Raw genomic sequence first — 19,799 nt, 5'->3', positions numbered from 1 at the left:
CATTATGAGATACAGTATGGTAACTTTAGGAGGGGGTTTATTCCAAGGGCTGGACCTCTCTGGTTCCCTGTTTCTTTTTACTACATTGCTCATTTATTCTGCAGCTTGGCACTGAGCTGTTGTCTCAGTATCAGACTTTGCTCTTAAGCTGATCCTGCCTTGTTAAGTGGGTTTTGTTTTTCGTGTGTCACTGACTCATTCTCCTAATAGGTCGATAATTTCACAGCTTCTTTTCACTAATTTCTCATTTGGAGCAGAAGAAATAGAACAGTGGTTCTGTCAGGTATCAGACAGTGAGGTGAGAGCACAGAGAACAGGTAAAGGCTGGGGAGCTGCAGCGCTCTCCATCACAGAACAGCCTTTTGTAACTTCTGAAATTAAGCGACTTGGTTGCCAAACGGAAAACACCCTCTGAGGGTGGGTTTTGCGCACATCTGGGTTGGTTAAAGAGTTTTTCCTTTTATCCCCCAAGGATAAAATGGGGCTAAAGCAAGACATTGCATTATATCCAGCCTCAGTGAAACATAGCTTGGGCTCATGCTCTGTTAGTAAGTTGTACTAGAATTCAGGATGTTCCCTGCATGCACGTGTACTTCTTGTGCAAAAGTAACAGAGCTGTTGGAGCTTGTGAGCTGTTTATTTCAGAGCAAGGCTGTTCAGATACTGATCTGTATAGCTGTTAAATCCTGTTTTTTTAATCTGGGAGCATTTGGACAATAAGCGAAGTGGACTGGAGTCTGCTTTAGTACTCCAGTGTTGTTCTGTAATTGTCTGTGGCACTGGTTGGTTGTGAAGCTGTTTGTGCTGCCCTGCTGTGGGGTGTGTGGGGACAGAAGGTGTTAAAAGGTGTGTGTATGCAGCTCTGCAGGAGGTTATTTAACTTGCAGCCAAAATACAATGTCTGTGGTTTGACTCCAGCACTTAAATTTTCAGGAGTGTTAGTAGGCTGGAAGGGGTGGAAGTGGGGGGTGAGCTCACTGTTCCATCTTTAGGAGACTGCAGGTATTAATTTGTGGGGACTGATGAAAAGTCATACCTTGGGTGAAAGGGAAGAGATAACGACCAGGTTTGAAATGGGCAGCTGAGCCCGGCTTTAGTGTGAAGAAAGCGAGGACTTGCTGACAACCCTCTAGGATCTGGCCAAGAAGCCCCCTCTCTTGGACTGTAGTATCTCAGTGTCTGCCAGGCTTCAGTTAGCTTCTGGGAGCACCCTGAATAGCCTTCGGATTTCAGGTGGGTAGCACTTAAGAAGAGTAAACTACCGAGTATTTGCGCAGTTAGCACCCTTTCTGAAGAGTTTTGGTTGAGGAATCATTCCCAGGTAGCCATTGAGAGATTTAGATGGGAATTGTAGCGATGGTGCTCCAAGGAGTGAATAGAGACAGATTTGAAGAGCTTGCACTGGGACCTTCCCTCCCCCAGGCACTTATTGTGTGGGAATATAGTGATTTTTTTGGAAGAGTTCTGCTGCGGCTCTTCCTACCTGTATGTGGGCTGGGAGGCTGCACAAAAGCCTCGACTGATCTTGTTCAGAGTTGGGAGTGGGCTGTGAAGCAGGCAGGGGAGTAGGGACATGTTCAAGAGGTGCTCCTTCTTTGGCTACAATAATAACTATGGTTTTATCTTTTATTGAAATAACCAAGCTTCAAGAACCGTCATTCAGAACCAGATTCATGTGATCTTGAGTGTTATTATGGTGTTAATGTTCTGCATGTGAGCTAAGTGTTGCCTCTAATGATGCCTGTGATCATATTGCACTGGAAGCAGTGTATGGGGTGGTTCATTTAGGAGGTGTTTGCAGCATTCCCCAACCCAGCATGCAAGGACCTGCTCCTCCCAAAACTTCTCTGGAGCAGGAGCCTCATGCTGCTGCTGGCCCCACAGAGTCAGGCAGGCAGTGTGATTCAGAAAGAATCAGCCCCAGAAAGTGGGAGATGAAGGCTCTATTTCTTGCTCTGCCACTTAGCATAGCTACAGAGCTCTATGGTGTCGTTTTCCTATCTGGAAAATGGAAGTGATGACGCTTATACACCTTGTCAGTTATGCACTGCAAATATCTATGTAAATGAAAGCATCTGTGAAATGTTTTCACTTCCTGTCTGGCTCGGAGTAGTCCAGATGTCCTGGGCATAGTCCGAGTTGCTTAGCTCTCCAGAAAACCTAAAGATGTCTAAAGCTTCTTTCTTCAGGGTACTGAATCACAACACATACAAGGTGCTTTCTTATCACTTTGTGCCTGTGTCCCTTTCCCATCACATTTCTCTTAACATCCTTGGCACTCGTTTGTGCAAATGGCTCCTGTGAATAGGCTTCCTGTAAGGAGAATTGCTGTGCAATGCTGCATTGCCCTAGTGCTGTTCACATTGGGGAACCTGGAGGAAGACTTCCTTGGAAGCTTCAGCCTCTGCAGTGTTTATGAACTGCAGGCTTGTCCGGACTGCTTGTCATCTTATTAATGGCTTGAACCAGCTGCATCAGTCTTGATGGCTGTGGGAATTGGGAGAAATCTGATAGAGAAAGAGCTATTCAGCTCTTGCCAGGGCTGCTTTGTACCCTGCAGCATGTACCTGCCAGGGGAGCTCCCATGGGAAGGAACAAGGCCGGAGGGATCTGTTCAGCAGGGGTGTAAAGGAACCTCTCCCTTGCTTGTGCAGCAAGGGATTGACATTTGCTGCCTGCTGATCAATAGCACTGGGTTTTCTCTCTTCATAAAGAAAACCTTCTGTGCATAACCTGAGTGGGAGCTGGGGCCCTGAAGTCAGCAGACAACCTGAGAGAGTGGAGAGGTGTTGCCAAAGTCCAGATTTTGTTGTGAGGCTCATCAGGCACAGGGTAAACATCCACATCCCCATTCCAGTGTGATCCTTCCTGAGACTGCAGAGAAAGCGGAGCAGCTTACTCAACAGCTGATGGCATTTGTGTGGAAAGAGCTGTTTCTGTTCCTGAAAAAAGGACTGTTAACCCAAAGGACTGCCAGCTTTGCTCTGATTTAATCTCTTGGAGCTGTGACATCTCTGCTTTTCTCTCTGCTTGGTTGCAATAAAATTTATGTTCACTGCTGAGAGATGGGAGTAAGTTGCTGAGCTTGGGACCTGCTGAAGGATTTGTGAATTGTTTGACAGAGAAGCATTCTCCAGTGGTGGCCTTGGATGGGTAGTGCTCACCAAGATAAGCTACTGGCAGCACAGGTATTTCACCTATGCTGCTCTTGCCATGGCTCACCTGGTTATATGGCTGTGATGACTTTTAAAAGTCTGCGTAGGCAGAAGTATCAGGACTAAGGGACTTTCACAACCTTTACATGCAGTGGTGTTTATTTTTGGTGATGGAAGAGTCTTTGCTTCCAACTATAAGACCTAAGGTGTTGTGCAGTGTTTGAGAACAGTTTGTGCTTGTGCGGGTGTGTCCTGCCCTTGTTGGCTCCTCAGGAGCAGTAGGCGGGATTGGGTGCGTTTTCTGTTCCAGTGGACAGTCTCTTCCACTGGAAGGGAGCGTTCTGGACATGGCAGGTGCTGCTGCAGTGCATTACCTCCTCGTTTGACATTTTCTCTGGGGGTCTTGGCACATAGGTTTGGGTGGCTGAAGCAGGCACCCGAGTTCTGGGACTTTTTGCTGTCTACAGTCTTAGTTGAGCAAACTGTTCCTCTGACTTGGACTGATAGTGCCAGTCCTGTTACCCATCAGGAGACCCCACCAGCTACTCACAGTCTGTTATTGTTGCTCAGATACCTAAATGCCCAATTTACCTTACAGTTCAGCTGAATGTTGCCAGGAGCTTTCTGAACAAGTTTTGCCAACAGAGCATTATGCCAGGTATTTCTTTTGGTTTTGGATTTAAATTGCTTGCTCATGATTAGCCTCCTTGTTTTGGTGTTGAGGGAACAGGATGTTGTGTCCGTGTGTTCCCCTGGACACAGAGATCTCAGAGGAGCCTCAGCAGGGCAGAGTGGAAGGCAGAATCTATGATGGAGGCTGGGGGTCAAGTGTTCCAACTCTGACCCTTGATTGTAGGGGAGCCAGAGTGAAAGTGCAACTCCTAAGTGTACAGATTTGCACTTGAATGTGAGCCTTGTTGGGCAGGCAGCTCGTCCTTCCCTTTCCTCTTGTACCAGAGAGGTTGGGATCTGGATCTGTTGAGGCAGATCTGGATCTGTTGAGGCCACAGGTGATCCTTGTTGAACTGAGCTGCTTTTTGTCCTCCCTGGGTTTTGCCTCTGAAATATATAACAGCAAGGAAATAGACTCTTTTACTTCAGTTTGTGCTGGGCCTTGTCTCCTTTAACATTTTCCTGGATGAGGGGGTAAGGAGTGCAGGGTTGGTAGCTGGTACCTCCAGGTTGTTCCACATGAGACACCTTCCTGCTTCCCTGCAGGTTATGAAAGCCCAGCAGCACTTCCTCTTGAGTTGGAGATAAGGTTATACATTCCTGACAAGCTGGCACCAGTGGGTCAGTTCCTTCTCTACAGCATGGTGGGGCAGATGGGTGAAACTGGCTGTTTCTTTGGTCAGCTGTTGTAAACAGACACTCCTTTCAAGAAGAGAATTAACTGCACACCTGGGTTTTCTGTTGCTTGAAAAAGAGGGGGAGTTTCATGAGCACAGGATCTCATAAGTACTTTCTGTGGGCTGTGGACCAGCCTTCTGACCGGGTTTTTTTTTGCTCTGTGCCATAGTCTTGCATACTCAGGATGAACTATTTCTTTGTCTGCATCCTCAATTACTGGAGGTCAGGGCTCCTTTCCAGGGTGTGGTATTGTCTGTCCAGCCCGCACAGAAAGGACCACAGAACTCATTAATGTTTTTGTTTAAATACAATTGAGCTATTCTCCAGACTCCAGTCTGCTTTATCTGTTTTACAGTAAGTTACAATTCCAGCCTCTCTGGCTGCTTTTGCCTTGCCTGCCTTCCCAGCACTGGAAAAGCTGTTTAGCAGAGAGGTGAAGCTTCTGTACTTTAAGGCCAAACCTGACATTGCAAAGACCTATTTTCTCTAAAATGTGCAGTGAGTCACTGACAGTACTTGTGATTCCCAACCTGTTGGTACATTCAGATGAGGGGGCAGCAGGTGAGCTTGGTGAAGGCAGAACTGAGAAAATGAGGTCAAGTCATCATACAGGACATGCCCTTTCTGTCTCCCTTCCCTGTTTTACCACTGTCTGTAGAGCTCCACAATGTGGAGTTATGATAGATCTACTGTCCAGAAGACTCTGCCTCTCCTCTTCATAGTCCTGCTCTGTGTTTCAAATCCTGGGAGGCTTGACTTCGAGGTCTGAGGATGGGGCTGGACAGCAGGGAAGTCCTCTGGCAGACGGCTTCCAACAGTATTGCTTGGCTAGCTGCATACCTCTGCAACAAATCATGGCAGATGTGATCCTGGTCTCCCATTTCCTGAGCCAAGGGTCATGGGAGATGGAGAGAAGCTGGAATTGTGCAGGATTAAAAGAACTGGTACCAGCAAATATGCCTATTGAGCTAAGCAAGGAGGGTTCCTCTTGTGAATCAGGAGCTCAGTGATGGAGGTGTGTTATCTCTTCTCTGCACTGCAGACTCCTGACTTGCTTCTACCCTGTGTGGCAGGATTTGGTGCAATTTTCTGGCACTACGTTTGGTGTTACATCCAGATCTTGGCAGGGCCTTTTTCAGGTGTACCAGCAAATCTTGGCATCTCCCTCTGGAAGTGATGCAGTAGAATGAGAGGGTTTTTTTGTGGCTTAGACTCTTGCTACAGCTTCTGCCTGCTGCACAGCTCTTCTGCATTGATCCCATTGATTTTGTACTTGGATGCTGATATTCTCCTTTTGCTCCCTGCCTTACTAAGCAATCTCAGCTGGGAACTGAGTGCTCACCTGGTCCCTTCCTTGGCTCATGATCCCTGCATGGCCCAGACAGGGCTTCTGCAGGACATAAATGCATCTGACAGCAAGTCCTGGGCAGGTGATGACAGTGTCTCACCAAAGCCCTCCCAAGGGCAGCCAGTGGTGTCTTTCATCGCTGAGGCAGGTGGTGAGTGTTTCATAAATACATGGTTCTTGGTGGGACGTGTTCCAGAGGTAGTGGTATCTCTGTGTTGACAGATGAATGTTCAGCTATGGAAGCACAAGTAAAATTGACCTGTGTGTGTATTTAAAGAAGAGTGAACATCATTAATCTCCTGTAAAACTATACTGTGTTTTTTAAAAGGTTTCACACTGCGGGTAACATTAGGAACCACAGTTTCAGTTTAAGGTAACTCCAGACACTTTTCTCTTCTGAAAGTACTGTTTAGCTTTTCCAACCTGTGAGTTTCTGAACAATTTGTATACAATTATGTCACAAATTTTCCTGCTTGTGCAGAAAAACCTTTTCCCTGTTTATTTCCATCGTGTAGCTTTTTGTGTTGTTGACTGCTGCTGTGAAGTGAGCAAGGAGTGAAGATCTGCAGTAGTCAGGGCTGTGCTCGGTGTAGAGCTCAGTGGTGTGTGAGCAGCTGAAATTATTCCTTCTAGTATGTATGTTACCTTTCATAAATCTGTTTGCCCTGCTCAGCTAAGGCTGGCTGTCTTCCAGATACTCCAGCTCCATTGAAGTCTTGTGAATAAAACACAGCAGCCCAGCCTTCTGCATACATAGATTTGCAAAGAGCTTTGCAGACAATCCTTTTTGTCAGGAGTCCCTCCATTTGGCTGTGTTTTCAGCTTGGGGATTTCCAGTTGTTACCAGTGCCAGTAACTCAAGGTTTTCACGTTCTTTTGCAGGACAGGTAGCTGTAAGACTTACATGCTTGTAAGTCTAATGTCTTAAAGACATTAAAATGTCACTGTTGCTTTCTGGATTAGAACTTACCCCTTTAAAAGGCAGTTAGACAGGGTCAATACCCAAAAATTTGTAGTATGATGTGGACATGAGTATGCTTGGGCAGTGGAGCTGTCTGCCTAAGTGCTTCAATGCAGTTATTTGTATCCTGGGATCTCTAATGGAATTGGTCATACTGCAGTATTTTGTGATTGCTCAGACAGTGTTTTGCTGTCTGGTGCTGTCCCTGGATATAGTAGGAGAATGAGAAGAGCTTACCCTCCATGCTGAAACTGATAGCAAACCTTCCCCCACAGACCTCTATAAACCAAGAGAGAAACCTTGCAGAAATGCTGGTGATTGATTTTTTATGATTTCTCTGTAACAGGGGATATTGCTTTCTTCAGGGTCAGCTGTCGGGCACGGGAGCCCTGAGCACAGGTCAGAGGCTCTGCCGAGCCTGTCAGTTTTCACTTGTCAGCATCAGCATGTGCCTTCTAGTTCCAGCTCTGCTAATAATGAGCATGCAGGCTGGCAGCTCAGTTCTAAATGAACCACGATTTTTATCAGAAATAGCTTTGCTCTTCCAAGACTAGAAGGCCTTTATGATCCCTGCCTGGATTCCCTGCTTAACTGTGTGATGGGAAGATAGTGCAGTGTTGTGCCAGCCTTGGGAGGTTCTGTGGCCTCTTTGAAGTGCTGTGGGTGACCTGGGTGCTGAGTGATCTCCCTGGCTGATAACACCTTTGGAGAGCTGGGATCTGCAGCTGGCAGGAGGGACAGGCAGCAAGGTCCTGCCAGTCCCAACAGCTCTGACCCAGCTCAGTGCTGCTGCAGCCTCTTTGCACAGTGACGATGGAAATTGCTTCACCTCTCCATGGTCTTGATTTCCCCTTTGGAGAACACACAAAGCTGTGTTTCATGTCTTCAGAGCATTGAAGGAGTTGGAAGTAAATTTCATTTTTCCAGACAGCAGTTTTGGCTGTCCCAGAAAGTTTGATAAGGGGCTTTATCCCGACATGTCCCCAGCTTCTCTGCTGTGAAGTGGTTGTTTATTCTTCCCAAATCCTTTTAATGATAGAAGATGTAATCAAGAGGCAGCTGAGACCCGGTTACATAACTGTTGTCAGGGTTTCTCTTTGGCAGCATTGCCCTGTGTGGTGTTTGCACACTGACTTTTAGGAACTCCTGGTTTTTCTGTTAACCAGATGACTTGATCTGGGCAGGTGGTTTGTTGTTGTTGGGTTATTTTTAAACACCTTCTAATTTTGTCTGATTTGAGCTTTCTAAACTTCAGAGTAGACTTTACTGCTTTTATTGTGAGGTTGGTACAGTGTTGACATGGTGTGGATAGGCCCTGAGCCAGGCTCCCTCTGCAAGGCTCAATATACCTGTAAAAGCAGGTGGCTGTGCTCTTGCCAGCACAGCACCCTCTGCTCTTTGTTCTGCTCTGGGGCTCCCCACAGCTCTGCCCCTTCAAAAAGCTCATTGTTCTCAGTCCAGCTTGTGCTTTCCTGCCAAGTGTATGCTAATCAGTGTGTTTTCTCCCTCGCTTTTATGTCTGTCCTACTAATAAAATACAGTGCAAATGGGTAAGTGAGGGAGGAGCTGTTGTTTTCTTTGGCACATGGTGGCCATCTGAGCAAAGACGAACCAGAGCCAAAGATCTGTTTGCTACTCTGCAGGAAGAGGTGCCTCAAGACTGCCAGCCAGCCCTGTTCCCTCCACAAAACCTTCATGCTGCAGCCCTGTGTGGTGGTCCAGCAGAAACACTGTGAGGGGCTTCCTGGGGAGCCTGGTGTTTTTCCTGAGCATCCTGTGGATGCAGTTGAGTGACAGAAAACTCTTTTCTTTCTCTCTCCCTGACCACTTAGCACAGTCCATGGCTGCTTGCTCCTGACAGACCTGGTTTAAATCCTGCAGTGCAAGAACAAGTGCTGTGTAGTGCCAGGCTTATTGGTCAGACACCTGCCCCCAGCAGCAGCCTTTAAATGGGCTTTACTGGGCCAGTTGCAGTTGGCACTGCATTCCCAGTCTGGCTCTATCCAGCATGTTCATGGTCTGTGCTTTAATTTGTACATATGTGATGGAGTAATTCTCTTACCTGCAAATCATATTTGATAAGGTATTGCTGATGGGAATTGTAGACTTTGGTCAGATACAGTTTCTTTCAGAAAGAGTGATTGCTGTCTCTGTTGGAAAAGGCTTTCAGCTGGGTGAGTTTCAGAAAGTGTGAGGTGTGGGAAGATCAGAGATGTGTGTATGTGTATATACACACACACACATGTATATAGTGTTTTGCTACTCCCAACACAGAATTGAAACCCTAGAATGGTTTCATTTTACTCTAACAGATGGTAAAATGAAACTGCTAGCAGTTTTGGGCTTGAAGTAGAGGCTTTACAACAAGAAATCTGGAAATCTAAATTATGTGCGAAAAGGTTAGATGAAGCTCCTAGATTTGAGAAAATTTAGAACAGAATGATGCTTTAAAAAAATGTAAGCTAGGTCCATTGAAAGTAAGCAAAGTGTCTTTTATGACATAAAAGTTGATGTACAGTGTGAGCACTGCGTGTTTCAACTTTATCCCAGGCTCCAAGAGCCAAAAAGTCAAAGTAAGGAGACTGCCTGCATGATGAGTGCTACTCACAGCATGTTGTGCCAGCAAAGATCAGATTGAAAAATTAACAAACCACATCCATTACAGAAAGTATATTTCAAGGTAAAAATTCTTTTCAAGATGCTAGCAACAGAGAAATGTAATTTTTTGGTAATGTGTTTGGAGAATTCATAGTAGAACAGCTGAACTCGCAGGCTTAAGAATCTGAATCTGGTACAGTTGAGCAGGTTTTTTTCTGACTCCATAACTCTCTTTCATGGCCAGCCGATGAGAAAAGGGGTTTTGGAGAAATAGTTCTGTTGTCTTCTAGTGATGCTGTCAAAGCATTAATTGCTGGTATAACAGTGGCCAGTGTGGAACCATAATCTAAACATTACAAACCCAGTGCTTCAGGGGAAATGCAATGATAAATTCCAGTGTGGTATAAGATACAAAGATACAGTGCTTTTCTGGCATTTATGTTTAGGAATCCTTGTGTTTAGCTGTTTATTCTCAGCCTTACTCTTTTAAAGCAAGGACTTGTTGACCCCCCCTCCCTCCCTTGTGTTCTTATACTTAGAGTCTTACTTCTTTCAGCACTAGAGTGGCAGGAAAAAAAATGCCATGAGAAGTGTCTTCCTGCAGTTCTTTTCATCCAGTTTGTGAATCTTAAAGCCCAAAAGCTTCTTGTGACTAAAGAGGAGGGAGTTAAAACTTGGTGTGTGTGCTCACTTGTATGTTCTGTTCTTGCTGTTGCGTGTGTTCTGTGTTTTGCTTGTCCCTGGCTGAACAGTCCATTTGATGGGGTTTCCCTGGTTCTCTTCCATTAAAAGGCAGATCGGGAGCGGCGCAGAGAAATTTCCTTACTAGATGACATTTCATCGCAATGTCCGATCGTTTGGGGCAAATAACCAAGGGAAAGGATGGGAAAAGCAAGTACTCGACTCTCAGCCTGTTTGATAAGTATAAAGGAAAGTCAATAGAAGCTATCAGAACTACAGGTAAGAAACACCTCCAGAAAGCTCCTTTTGATGTATTGTATTGTATCTTGATGTATTGATTGTATTGTTGCAGAGCTCGTTCAGGTTCTTGACCCTGTGGGACACAGCTGGGTTGCACTGTTGGTGCAGGTGTCAAAGGCTGTATTTCGTTAAGACCTAGAGGAAAATCTCCATGGCTCTTTTATTGTAGATACATAGAGGAATTACACAGGACAGATGGGGGCTCTTTGCCCTTTCATTTAGCCTGCTGCAGAGTGGGCAGGTAGCAAACTTGAGTGGAGACCTTACCAAGGCCTTAGGCTGTGCCAGGGCACGGCACCTGAGCTGACTGAAGTGCCTTAAGCTGGTCAGACCTTGTGTGAGGTGAGAGTCAAGGACTGAAGGCCACTGGGAATGAACCTGAGTTGGTTTTGCAGTGGGAATATGACCAAAAGTAGATAGTGGGTTAAAAAAAATTACCTTGCCTGGAGTGGCTCTGGATTTGGTGTGAGAATAGAAAACAAAAAACAAAATACTTTCTTAATAAATGTGGTCTGGTGGATAGAGGTGGAAAATGGAGACCTCAGAATTCCTGGGTTAGGTGCCCTGTTTGTCTGCTAAAAGGTGGACTTGGGTGGCCATTTCCCCAGGCTGTAAAAAGGTGGTGCTGCTTCTGCTTGGTGAAATGAAAGAGCTACCTGTGTAAAGACTCCGTGAGCACTTTGCTGGGGAGAATTATTTTTCTCCCTCCCACTGTAGGAGCTGTTTGATGGCTGCATCTGTGTTCCTGTGGGAAACAACCTGTGTGTTGACATAGCAGCAGCACTTCTGCTGGGGCTGCGCCCAGCCACAGCTTCCTAATTAAGGTTACTTATCTAGCAGGATACAGCCCTCTGACCTGCTGCTGTTCCTTTCTCACCAGTTATTCCTAGACATGGCTTACAGAGTCTTGGGAAAGTTGCTGCTGCCCGGCGCATGCCACCTCCTGCAAATTTGCCTAGCTTGAAGTCTGAGAACAAAGGAAACGACCCCAACATCATTATAGTACCCAAGGACGGTACAGGATGGGCAAACAAGCAGGACCAGCCAGACCAAAAGAGGTGGGTAGAGTGAATCTTCGGTGAGTTTTGTCAGGCAGGCAGCAGTGGTTGTGCACTGCTGTGCTTGGTGTCAGACCTCACAGGGATCAGTTCTCTGTTGTCTGAGCCAGCGTAGAGCCAATGTTTTGGCTTGATCTTTTAGCAAATGCCATATTACCAGGAGCTATTTTTCTGCCTTCCTCCCCTTTGGTCTCACCTCTGCTGTCTCTGCTCAGTTCCAGTGCGACGGCTGCACAGCTGCAGGAGTCGCTGCCGCAGCAGGGTTTGCAGAAATCTGTCTCCAATTTACAGAAGCCGACACAGTCAATCAGTCAGGAGGTAGGTGCCAGCAGTCTCTGACTGCCACCCTGCTTCCCCTGTCCCCAGGCAGCTTGAGGACTTTTAATTGCCTGTGTTGCCTTGCGCTTAAGAAAAAGCTCCACTATAATCAGTTATTTGGAAGTGACTCTCTTGAGTCCAAGCTGCTGTGCACCAGGAGCGTTGTGCTGCTGTTACAGAGGTAAAATACACAGAACTTTGCAGTAAGTCTAGTTGCAGTCTAGGAAAAAATGGCTGGAATGTGGGATGGCTGGTTAGCACTTCTAAACTTCTACTTTGGTTGTAATTCAAATGTTGCTTGGTGGCAACAGATCCAGCTCTTGTTCCCAGCCTGATGACACTTGATGAGAAGAGATCTGGTCATGTGGGAGAAGTAGCCAGTGTTAGGACCTGAAAAAGCTACTGACAACTAAGAAGGTGTCCCTGAGAGTGCAAGGACCTGACCCCCTATGTGTTGTAGATTTCACACTTCTGGTTTAAAAACCAATTCCCAGCCCTTGAGCTTCAGGGAAATCAGGACAGAAGTTATGTTTTGAAGAGGAGAAGAGTGGTTAATGCACGAGAAAGTAGGGTAGCCTTCAAGCTGAGGTGTAGCATGGAACAAATCTGGAAGATTAAGGAGACCATTTGGGAAAATGCAGCAGAACAAAAGGAAATCTTGATGAGAGTACAAGTTGAGGAAATAGGTGGTGAAAATGGGCAGAGGAGACATTAGGGCAGAGCAGAGGATTTTTACTATAGCATTGTAGTACACTGGAGTGGGGAACAGTGACTGTAGTCCCAGCTTGCAGCTGTGGAGACCTGTGGTATCTGGGTGATCTGGAGGCCTGAACCATAGCAGATGCCAGCCAGGAAATGAGAAACAGTCATGAATCTTAACTGATCCATGTTGAGGTTTCTTTTTGCTTTGTTTTGTTTTCAGAGTACAAATTCAGTGCCAGGTGGACCAAAGTCATGGGCACAGCTGAATGGAAAGCCAGCAGGACAAGAAGGTGGTGAGTATGATAAACAGAGCTGGTATGTGCCTGCTTTTCTCAGACAGGCATGAGATGGGATGGGCTCCATTTCTTCCTGCCCTCCCTGTCAGCCTGGTGCAGAATGGGAGTGAGGCCTTCTGAGTCCTGTTTCCAGTCTGTGTGCTGTGTTGGCTGGAATGATGCAGCTGAATCAGTTCAGGGCTGCCAGTGCAAGACATGGCTTGAACAGAATGTGTCTCATGGCCACATTGAACCAGAGCAAGTCATGCTCTTGGGATGCAGCAGGGAGTTCTGGGAGGGGAAGGTTCTGCAGGAGAAAGGAAACATTTGCCCCCATCATGAGCATCTTTAGTCAGCCCAGAGCAGTGTGTAACAAAGGTGCAGTAAACACCGTGAAATAGGGGAGGGATTGGCTTAGGAGAGAAGAAGAAAGGGACATTGGAGAGGGGAAATGTAGGTATCTCCATGGGCAGTAGCAAGGGGATCTTCACCTAACTGGGTAGTCAGAAGTGAGGCTGGAATGTTCTTGTACAGTATGTGTGATCCAAGGGAATTGCAGTGGCAGTGGGTGGAAGTGGCAGTGGAGCTGCTGCAGGGTGCACTCGCCTACACACTGGCTGAGGCCTTGCTATTAAGTCTCCCTGAGTTACTGTGCTGCTAATGGCTTCTGCTTGACTGAGAATCCTGAAGCAGTGTTAATGTGAATTGGGAGTTTAGTTGTGTTCAGATGCATCTGTTTCCACACAGGAGGTGGTTTCCAGCTGCACTGAGTAGTGCCATTAAAACCATGGTGAGAATAACAGCTCAGTTCCACTGTTCTAATGTGAACAGACCTGGAACCATTCATTTGTCAAGTGAAATTGCAAAGGTATTTTAAAGAACTGAGACAGCTGCTGATTGCAGAAACAGAGGGGACAAATTTACGCTAAATTAAATGAGGCCCTTAATGAGAGGGTGTTTCTCAAAGGCTAAATGTTAAAGCAAAAACTTGTACTTGCCTGAGGCTGGTGGCCAGTGCAAAAACTGTCTTGTTTGGTTAATTGGTACTTTTTTGACTCTTGCTGTATAGACCTCCTGTACAGTCATTTTGAAATCTGATCATCTAACAATGTTCTTAAAGGATTTTTGAAAACTCATTCTAGATCACACTTAACAATATAGAGTTCTCAACCCAAGAAAACAGTTGCCTATGTGTCTAAGAGCAGCTTAATTAGAAGGTAATTGAATCACAGAAGCATCAGAAATCTGTCTGAAAGGATTTCTTAGGCCATCCCAGGCTTGCACCTCTTCTCTAGTGGCACTGAACAACTGCTTTTTCTTCTTAGCTAATTCAGGTATTAGGTAAGAGGAGAATCTCTTGCTTTTTTGCTCTTTTTAAGGCTTAGAGCTGCAAAATCTCTTGGAGGGTGTATCCTGAAGAAAAGTGGCCTCGTAAATTAATTATGGACTTCTCCATGCCTGTGTTTTTGTATAAAGGACATTTGGAGAAATAAAAGGGGCACCAAACTTTTTTTCAGTGTGATGCTGCTTAGGGTTAGAGTACAGATTGTTAATGGCTGCACATAAATAGTCCTTACACCGTGCAGCCTGACCTGGGGGTAGATATCTCCCCTGAAAGACACTTACCTGTGCCATTCTAGTTCAGTAAAAATCATAAGTCTTCAGCAAGTGTTAGCTACTTTGCAATAAATTAGGCAATGTCCTTCTTAAGTATTTTCATCTGTCTAAAACTGAAAGTGTTTCGTGCAGCTGTTGCAGAGTCTTCCCTGGAAATTTGACATGGGAGGTCTTGTGCAGTGTGCAAGTTCCAGAAAGTAAAAATTACTTAAGCTAGTCTGTCTTGATTCTTCAGGGCAAGAAAGGAGAAAGATAGATGAGACTCTTGTCAAGTCTTCAGTACTCATGGCTGATAGTTCTAATATAATTCTGAAATGCCCTTCTTCAGAGAGCTTTAGCCAAGTAACACTAAGAGACAGTTCTCAAAAAAAGCAATTCTTTTAACGTGTAAGAGTACAATGATGCTTGTAATTTCCTTTTATTCAGTGTTATCTTGCCAACAGATTTAGGAGAATTGCTGTGTTTCGTGTTCCAGTCACTGGCAGATCTTTAAAACTGACAGAGAGCTGTTGTTCTGGAGTGACTGATGACTCAGGAAGACAATTTGCCAGTGACTAGAAATGAACCTGGCCTGATCTGGCCGGTGATCTGCATCTTGAAAATGCTGCAGCAGGGAGGAGAGCATAGAACATCTGTCCTTACCTGTGGTGTTTCACTAATACATTGACAGAAATTTCAACAATACACTTCCCTGGCAGAGTGAGGTCTGAGCAAAAAAGAGTCTGAATAGAGATGTCAAATACTTGATAGCAGGATATCATTTATGAGCGATCTTGCAGAATTTATATCTCTACCTCTGTCTGAATTCTGTACTTCACAAAATAATTGGAAGCTGAGAAAGTTCACTGACTTTGTTGAATGTGAGAATTTAAATGAAGATCCCAAGTGTGGGAGTGCTGGGTGAGGACATGTGTTGTAGTGTTGGTGACAGTGTCTGAGAGTGATGGGGATGTGAAGTGAGGGGCTGGTATGATAGTAATTTGGGTTTAAATATGCCAGAGGCCCAGATTCCCAGGAAACACATTTCCAGGCTGATCTCATAAGGGAGTTGAAGCACTGGAAGGATGTTCTCTGAGTCCCACACTTATTTGTCTGACAGGTTCAAGGGCCTCAAGCCGACTGTTATCCTTCTCTCCCGAGGAATTTCCGACGCTGAAAGCAGCTGGCGAGCAGGACAAGGTTGGCAAAGAAAAGGGCGCCTTAGATCCGTCGTATGGGCCAGGACCAAGCCTCCGCCCCCAGAGTGAGTGAAGGATTGTGTCTGTCTGCCTTAGCCCAGCTCAGTAAGCCCATTGACCCTGTTTTGGGCAGGGGGTGCCAGTTCTCAGTAGTACCAAGAACTTCATCTTTACATTTCCTTTTATCTTTTTATGAACTTACACACGTCAGACTGCTTAGCAGATGATCACAGATTGGCATATGGTGCTGATGTTCTGTGGTCCAGACAGCCAAGTATGGACTGTCATCTACTATACTGTTTAATAAAAATTGCTGTGTGGTGTTGCAAAGCAAGCCCCTTCCCGGGCTGGAGGAGCCACAGTGAAATCAATGTGTGGTGTAATGTGGCTTCTCTTTCAGTGTTTTTGCATCTAATTGGCCTTAATTCTGCAGGGTAAGGACTGTGGAGATGGGGAACACTCTGGTAGGAGTTCAGGTTTATTGGCAAATAAGGACACCACTGGTGCAGCAATTACTTAGTAACAACTGATGCTGCTCCTCTCTTAAGCAAATAAACACAGTTGGAAATTCTTCTTGGTCCTTGATCTTTTTCTACAACCTTGAGGTAATTAGGGCTTGACCAGAGTACTTGAGGTTTGGAGACTTTCTGGCAGAGTGGCTGCCTGCATTTACACGTACTAACATAATTAATCATCTCCCTTCCAGATGTCACCAGTTGGAGGGAGGGCGGTGGGAGGAACGTCACCTCTGCCACATCTCTGACCGCCTCCCCTGCTGAGCTGGGCAGCAAGACCTCCAGCACTGGAGACGGGGCCCCCTCCTCAGCGAGCGCCAGCGATCCCAAGGAGCCGTCTCTCCGCCCAGCTCAGCCCGTCCGCAAAGGGGCTTCGCAGTTCATGGGAAATGTCTACCAGCCCCCCACCTACCATGACATGCTACCTGCTTTTGTGAGTCACCCTTTCTCCTCCACACCTTTGTGGTGCCCTTCATGCTTAAGATAACGGTGGAGTTGAAGTCAGCTGAGATGTGTTTTCTGGACTCTCAGTTGGCTGCCAGGGTTTCCTTAGGGATCCTTCTCTTGACATGTTTTGAATTTGTGTAGCTCAGCCTAAAGAGAAGTTGTCCCTTTCTTTCTGAAGCTGGAGAGGGAGCCATTAGCACGTGGCCTGTTGTGCAGCCAGATGTGAAATGTTTGTTTCCCTTTGTGAGGGTGCAGCTACCATGCACATATTGTAACCTAATATGAGTAAACCTTCCTGTGGCAAGTAATAAAACCAGGCTGTTCCTGCTTTGCCTCATTCCAGATGTGTCCACAACAGCCATCTGAGACCCCTGCACCGCTGGACCGAGGGTCTTTCCCCGTTCCTCAGCTTCGGCTTGAGCCCCGGGTACCTTTCAGACAATTCCAGATGAATGACCAGGATGGGTAAGGCTGCCATCACTTTCCCACTTGAGAGGCAGGTTCACGGTGTGACATGAACTGTAAACTAGGCAGGAATTTGGGCCAAGGATGCAGTTGCATGTGTGAAGCTGCAGGCACCAAAGGGGAACCCCGTTTTTTACACAAAGCAGCAGTGCTTTTCTCTAGCTGCAACAGCAGCTAAAACGTTGCAAGACTGTGAGCATTGTGTGTCTGAAGAGCAGGCAGACATGGGAATTGGGATGTGATCCTGGACTGGAGGGGTTGCAGCTCTGATCTGTAAGTTCTAGGAAGTGGGTACCAGGTAGACAAGGGGAAGAAACTGCTGGAAAGGGACAGAAACCTGGATGCATTGTATATAAGTGCAAAGTAGAAAAGGACTGATTCAGTGTAACAGACTCAGCTCTGCGTCCTTTGATTTTCTTTTTGCTGTTTCTGACCAATTCTGTGTTTTCAGAAAAGAGAACAGGCTCAGCCTGTCTCGCCCAACACGCCCACTTCGGCAGCAGATGGAGCGAGTGCCTCGGCCCACCATCATCAATGCAGAGAACCTGAAGGGGCTGGATGAGCTGGACAATGATGCAGATGATGGATGGGCAGGTACAGTGCCTTCATGCTCTGGCTTTGTGTAGCTGTGAAATTGGTGTAAATGATGACACAATGGATCCTTCTGATCCTTCCATCACATTGTGCTCAAGGAACTGGATCTGAAGACTCCTAAAATCTGAAAACACACCAAGCACAGCAGGAGGGATAGCACTGTGGGTGCTGGGAAGGAGAGTTAGTCCTGCCTTTTTAGTCATGGCATTCAGTATCCAATTGCACATAGTCTGGCTTGGCTGCTGGCTCCTCATTTGCAGCCCCCACTCCCAGGCTGTTTGCTGCTCCTCCTCTGGGACCAGCCCAGCTGTTCAGTAGTGTGTGTCCACGCTGCTCACATAATTTCTTGCCTGATCTAATTGAAGTTGTCCCTGCTCATTGAGGGAGGTTGGTAGATGGCATTAAAGGTCCCTTCCACCCCAAGCTATTCTGTGATTTCCAGGACCAGTACTGGACATTTGGTTTAGTGAGTAGTTCATGCCAAGCCTGTGTGTCCTGTAATTTAGTGCTAAAAGGGGGCATAAGCTTTATCAGGACGAGAGACCTGACCTGTGTCTTTCCTCTCATAAATCTTTTCTCCCTTGCTGCCTTCATAGGCATTCACGATGAAGTGGATTACTCTGAGAAACTAAAGTTTAGTGAAGATGAAGAAGAGGAAGAAACTCTTAAAGATGGACGACAGAAGTGGTAAGAAGTCACTCTGTTTGCACCTACAGTTTACCTTTAGTAAAAGTGAGCAATACCAGGATCTTTAAAAACTTGTTCTAAATGTGAAGTTTTGATGCCTCTGATTTGTTACTGTGACTTTGTTGATTTTACTGGGCAGTACTGGAGTGGCCTTCAAAGATATGTGTGGGTCTAGCAGTTGACTGCCAGTTTTTCAGTCAGCTTTTCTCACCTTTATCCTGATGCACAGTAGTGGAGTTGGTCCTTATGCACCTTAAGAGAAGCACATCACTTGTTTTGGTGGTTTTTTGTGATCTTTCCTTTTTACTAGAGTCAGTTGCCTTTGCCACTTGATTGGGCTCCAAGTGCTTTTTGAAGCAATAATAAAGCTGTTTATGTGACAGGAACAGCTGGGATCCCAGAAGGCAGAGACAGTTGTCCCTGAGCTCTGCAGACAGTGCAGATGTCAAGCACACCTTGGAGGAAGGAAAGAATTGGAATGATTCGGTTGGCTTGTCCCGGCCAGTCCGGAAAGCGCAGGATTCACAGCAGCCTCCAAGGAAGCTGAATGGCTGGAGCTCTGCCTCAGAATACCAGGTAGGTTGAACTTATGAGGGTGAGCTGGAAACCCATCACTGTCCTTAGGAGGCCACTTTGACATTTTATTGGAAATAGGATGCTGATTAATTTCTGTATTCTTAGTTTATATCCACCTGGAGAGAAATATATCTGCATAGCACTTCCACTAGGGAAAAGAAATTGAAGCTGGTCCAGAACAGTGGGGTTGTCAATGAGAAAAAGAAGTTACTGAACCAAATAGCAATAACCCTTCCCAGTAACAGGGGGATTTGTGCTTGAGGATAGAGGGGAGGGAGTCAGAGGGGATATTGTCACCATGGGATGCAGATCTCGAGATAGAGGCATTGGTTGGGTCACGCTTATGGAGGAATGTTTTTTCTCTGGCAGAAGCCTGCGCTGGGAAGTGTTCTCAGACAGCAGTCCCTTGAGGATAAAGAAGAAAAGGTGCCTGTGAGACAGAAGTTTGTGCACTCTGAGATCTCTGAGGCTGTTGAGAGAGCCAGGAGGCGACGGGAGGAGGAGGAGCGGCGAGCCAGGGAGGAGCGCCTGGCAGCCTGTGCTGCGAAGCTCAAGCAACTTGATCAGAAATGCAAACTGGCTCAGAAGAGTGGGGAGACACAGAAACACACAGAGAATGAAGACGTGCGACCTCCCAGCACAGAGAAGAGCACTGCACAAGAGAATGGGCATGCTTTCCGTAAAGGTACAGAAACACTGTCTGCCTCACCCTGTAAAAATTGCTTTTTTTGCTATTCTGCTGATCTCTTAGCCGGAGTGAGGGAGTTCCTGGGAGGGAGTGTTCAGAGGGTCCTTCAGCTGCCCTTGAGAGACCAGCTGCTGCTTGTATTCTGCAGGGTATTTTGTGTTGTTGACAAAGGTTGATTAAATAAAAAAAGCTATTAAAACAAATGCAAACTTTTTCAGTTGCCTTTATCTGTGCTCAGTGAGCTGTGCTAGCAGAGGGCTTGTTGGAATGGGCCTCATGGGCTTCT

The 19,799-nt window shown here is 46.2% G+C and overlaps 1 protein-coding gene across 7 annotated transcripts in view; it reads left to right on the top strand.

The window, feature by feature from the left end:
• Window positions 1–19,799, top strand: part of PRRC2B (proline rich coiled-coil 2B) — a 46,531-nt gene that overhangs the window by 2,973 nt on the left and 23,759 nt on the right. For 6 of the 7 annotated variants that reach the window (XR_008434446.1, XM_053962169.1, XM_053962163.1 and 3 more), the window contains exons 2-12: window positions 10,205–10,372; window positions 11,274–11,451; window positions 11,667–11,769; window positions 12,692–12,764; window positions 15,463–15,606; window positions 16,248–16,489; window positions 16,847–16,968; window positions 17,420–17,562; window positions 18,159–18,249; window positions 18,633–18,825; window positions 19,195–19,510. Coding sequence is in view for 6 of the 7 variants with exons in the window: in XM_053962169.1 (XP_053818144.1) it covers window positions 10,258–10,372; window positions 11,274–11,451; window positions 11,667–11,769; window positions 12,692–12,764; window positions 15,463–15,606; window positions 16,248–16,489; window positions 16,847–16,968; window positions 17,420–17,562; window positions 18,159–18,249; window positions 18,633–18,825; window positions 19,195–19,510 (1,720 nt within the window). In the remaining variant the exon portion in view is untranslated. The remainder of the gene's footprint in view (window positions 1–10,204; window positions 10,373–11,273; window positions 11,452–11,666; window positions 11,770–12,691; window positions 12,765–15,462; window positions 15,607–16,247; window positions 16,490–16,846; window positions 16,969–17,419; window positions 17,563–18,158; window positions 18,250–18,632; window positions 18,826–19,194; window positions 19,511–19,799) is intronic. The other variant, XM_053962166.1, reaches the window with a different exon arrangement.

Source organism: Vidua chalybeata, chromosome 21 (genome assembly GCF_026979565.1).
Source record: "Vidua chalybeata isolate OUT-0048 chromosome 21, bVidCha1 merged haplotype, whole genome shotgun sequence".
NCBI classification, from domain to species: domain Eukaryota; kingdom Metazoa; phylum Chordata; class Aves; order Passeriformes; family Viduidae; genus Vidua; species Vidua chalybeata.
Note: the sequence above shows the minus strand (reverse complement) of the source record. Positions and strands in the feature narration are given on the sequence as shown.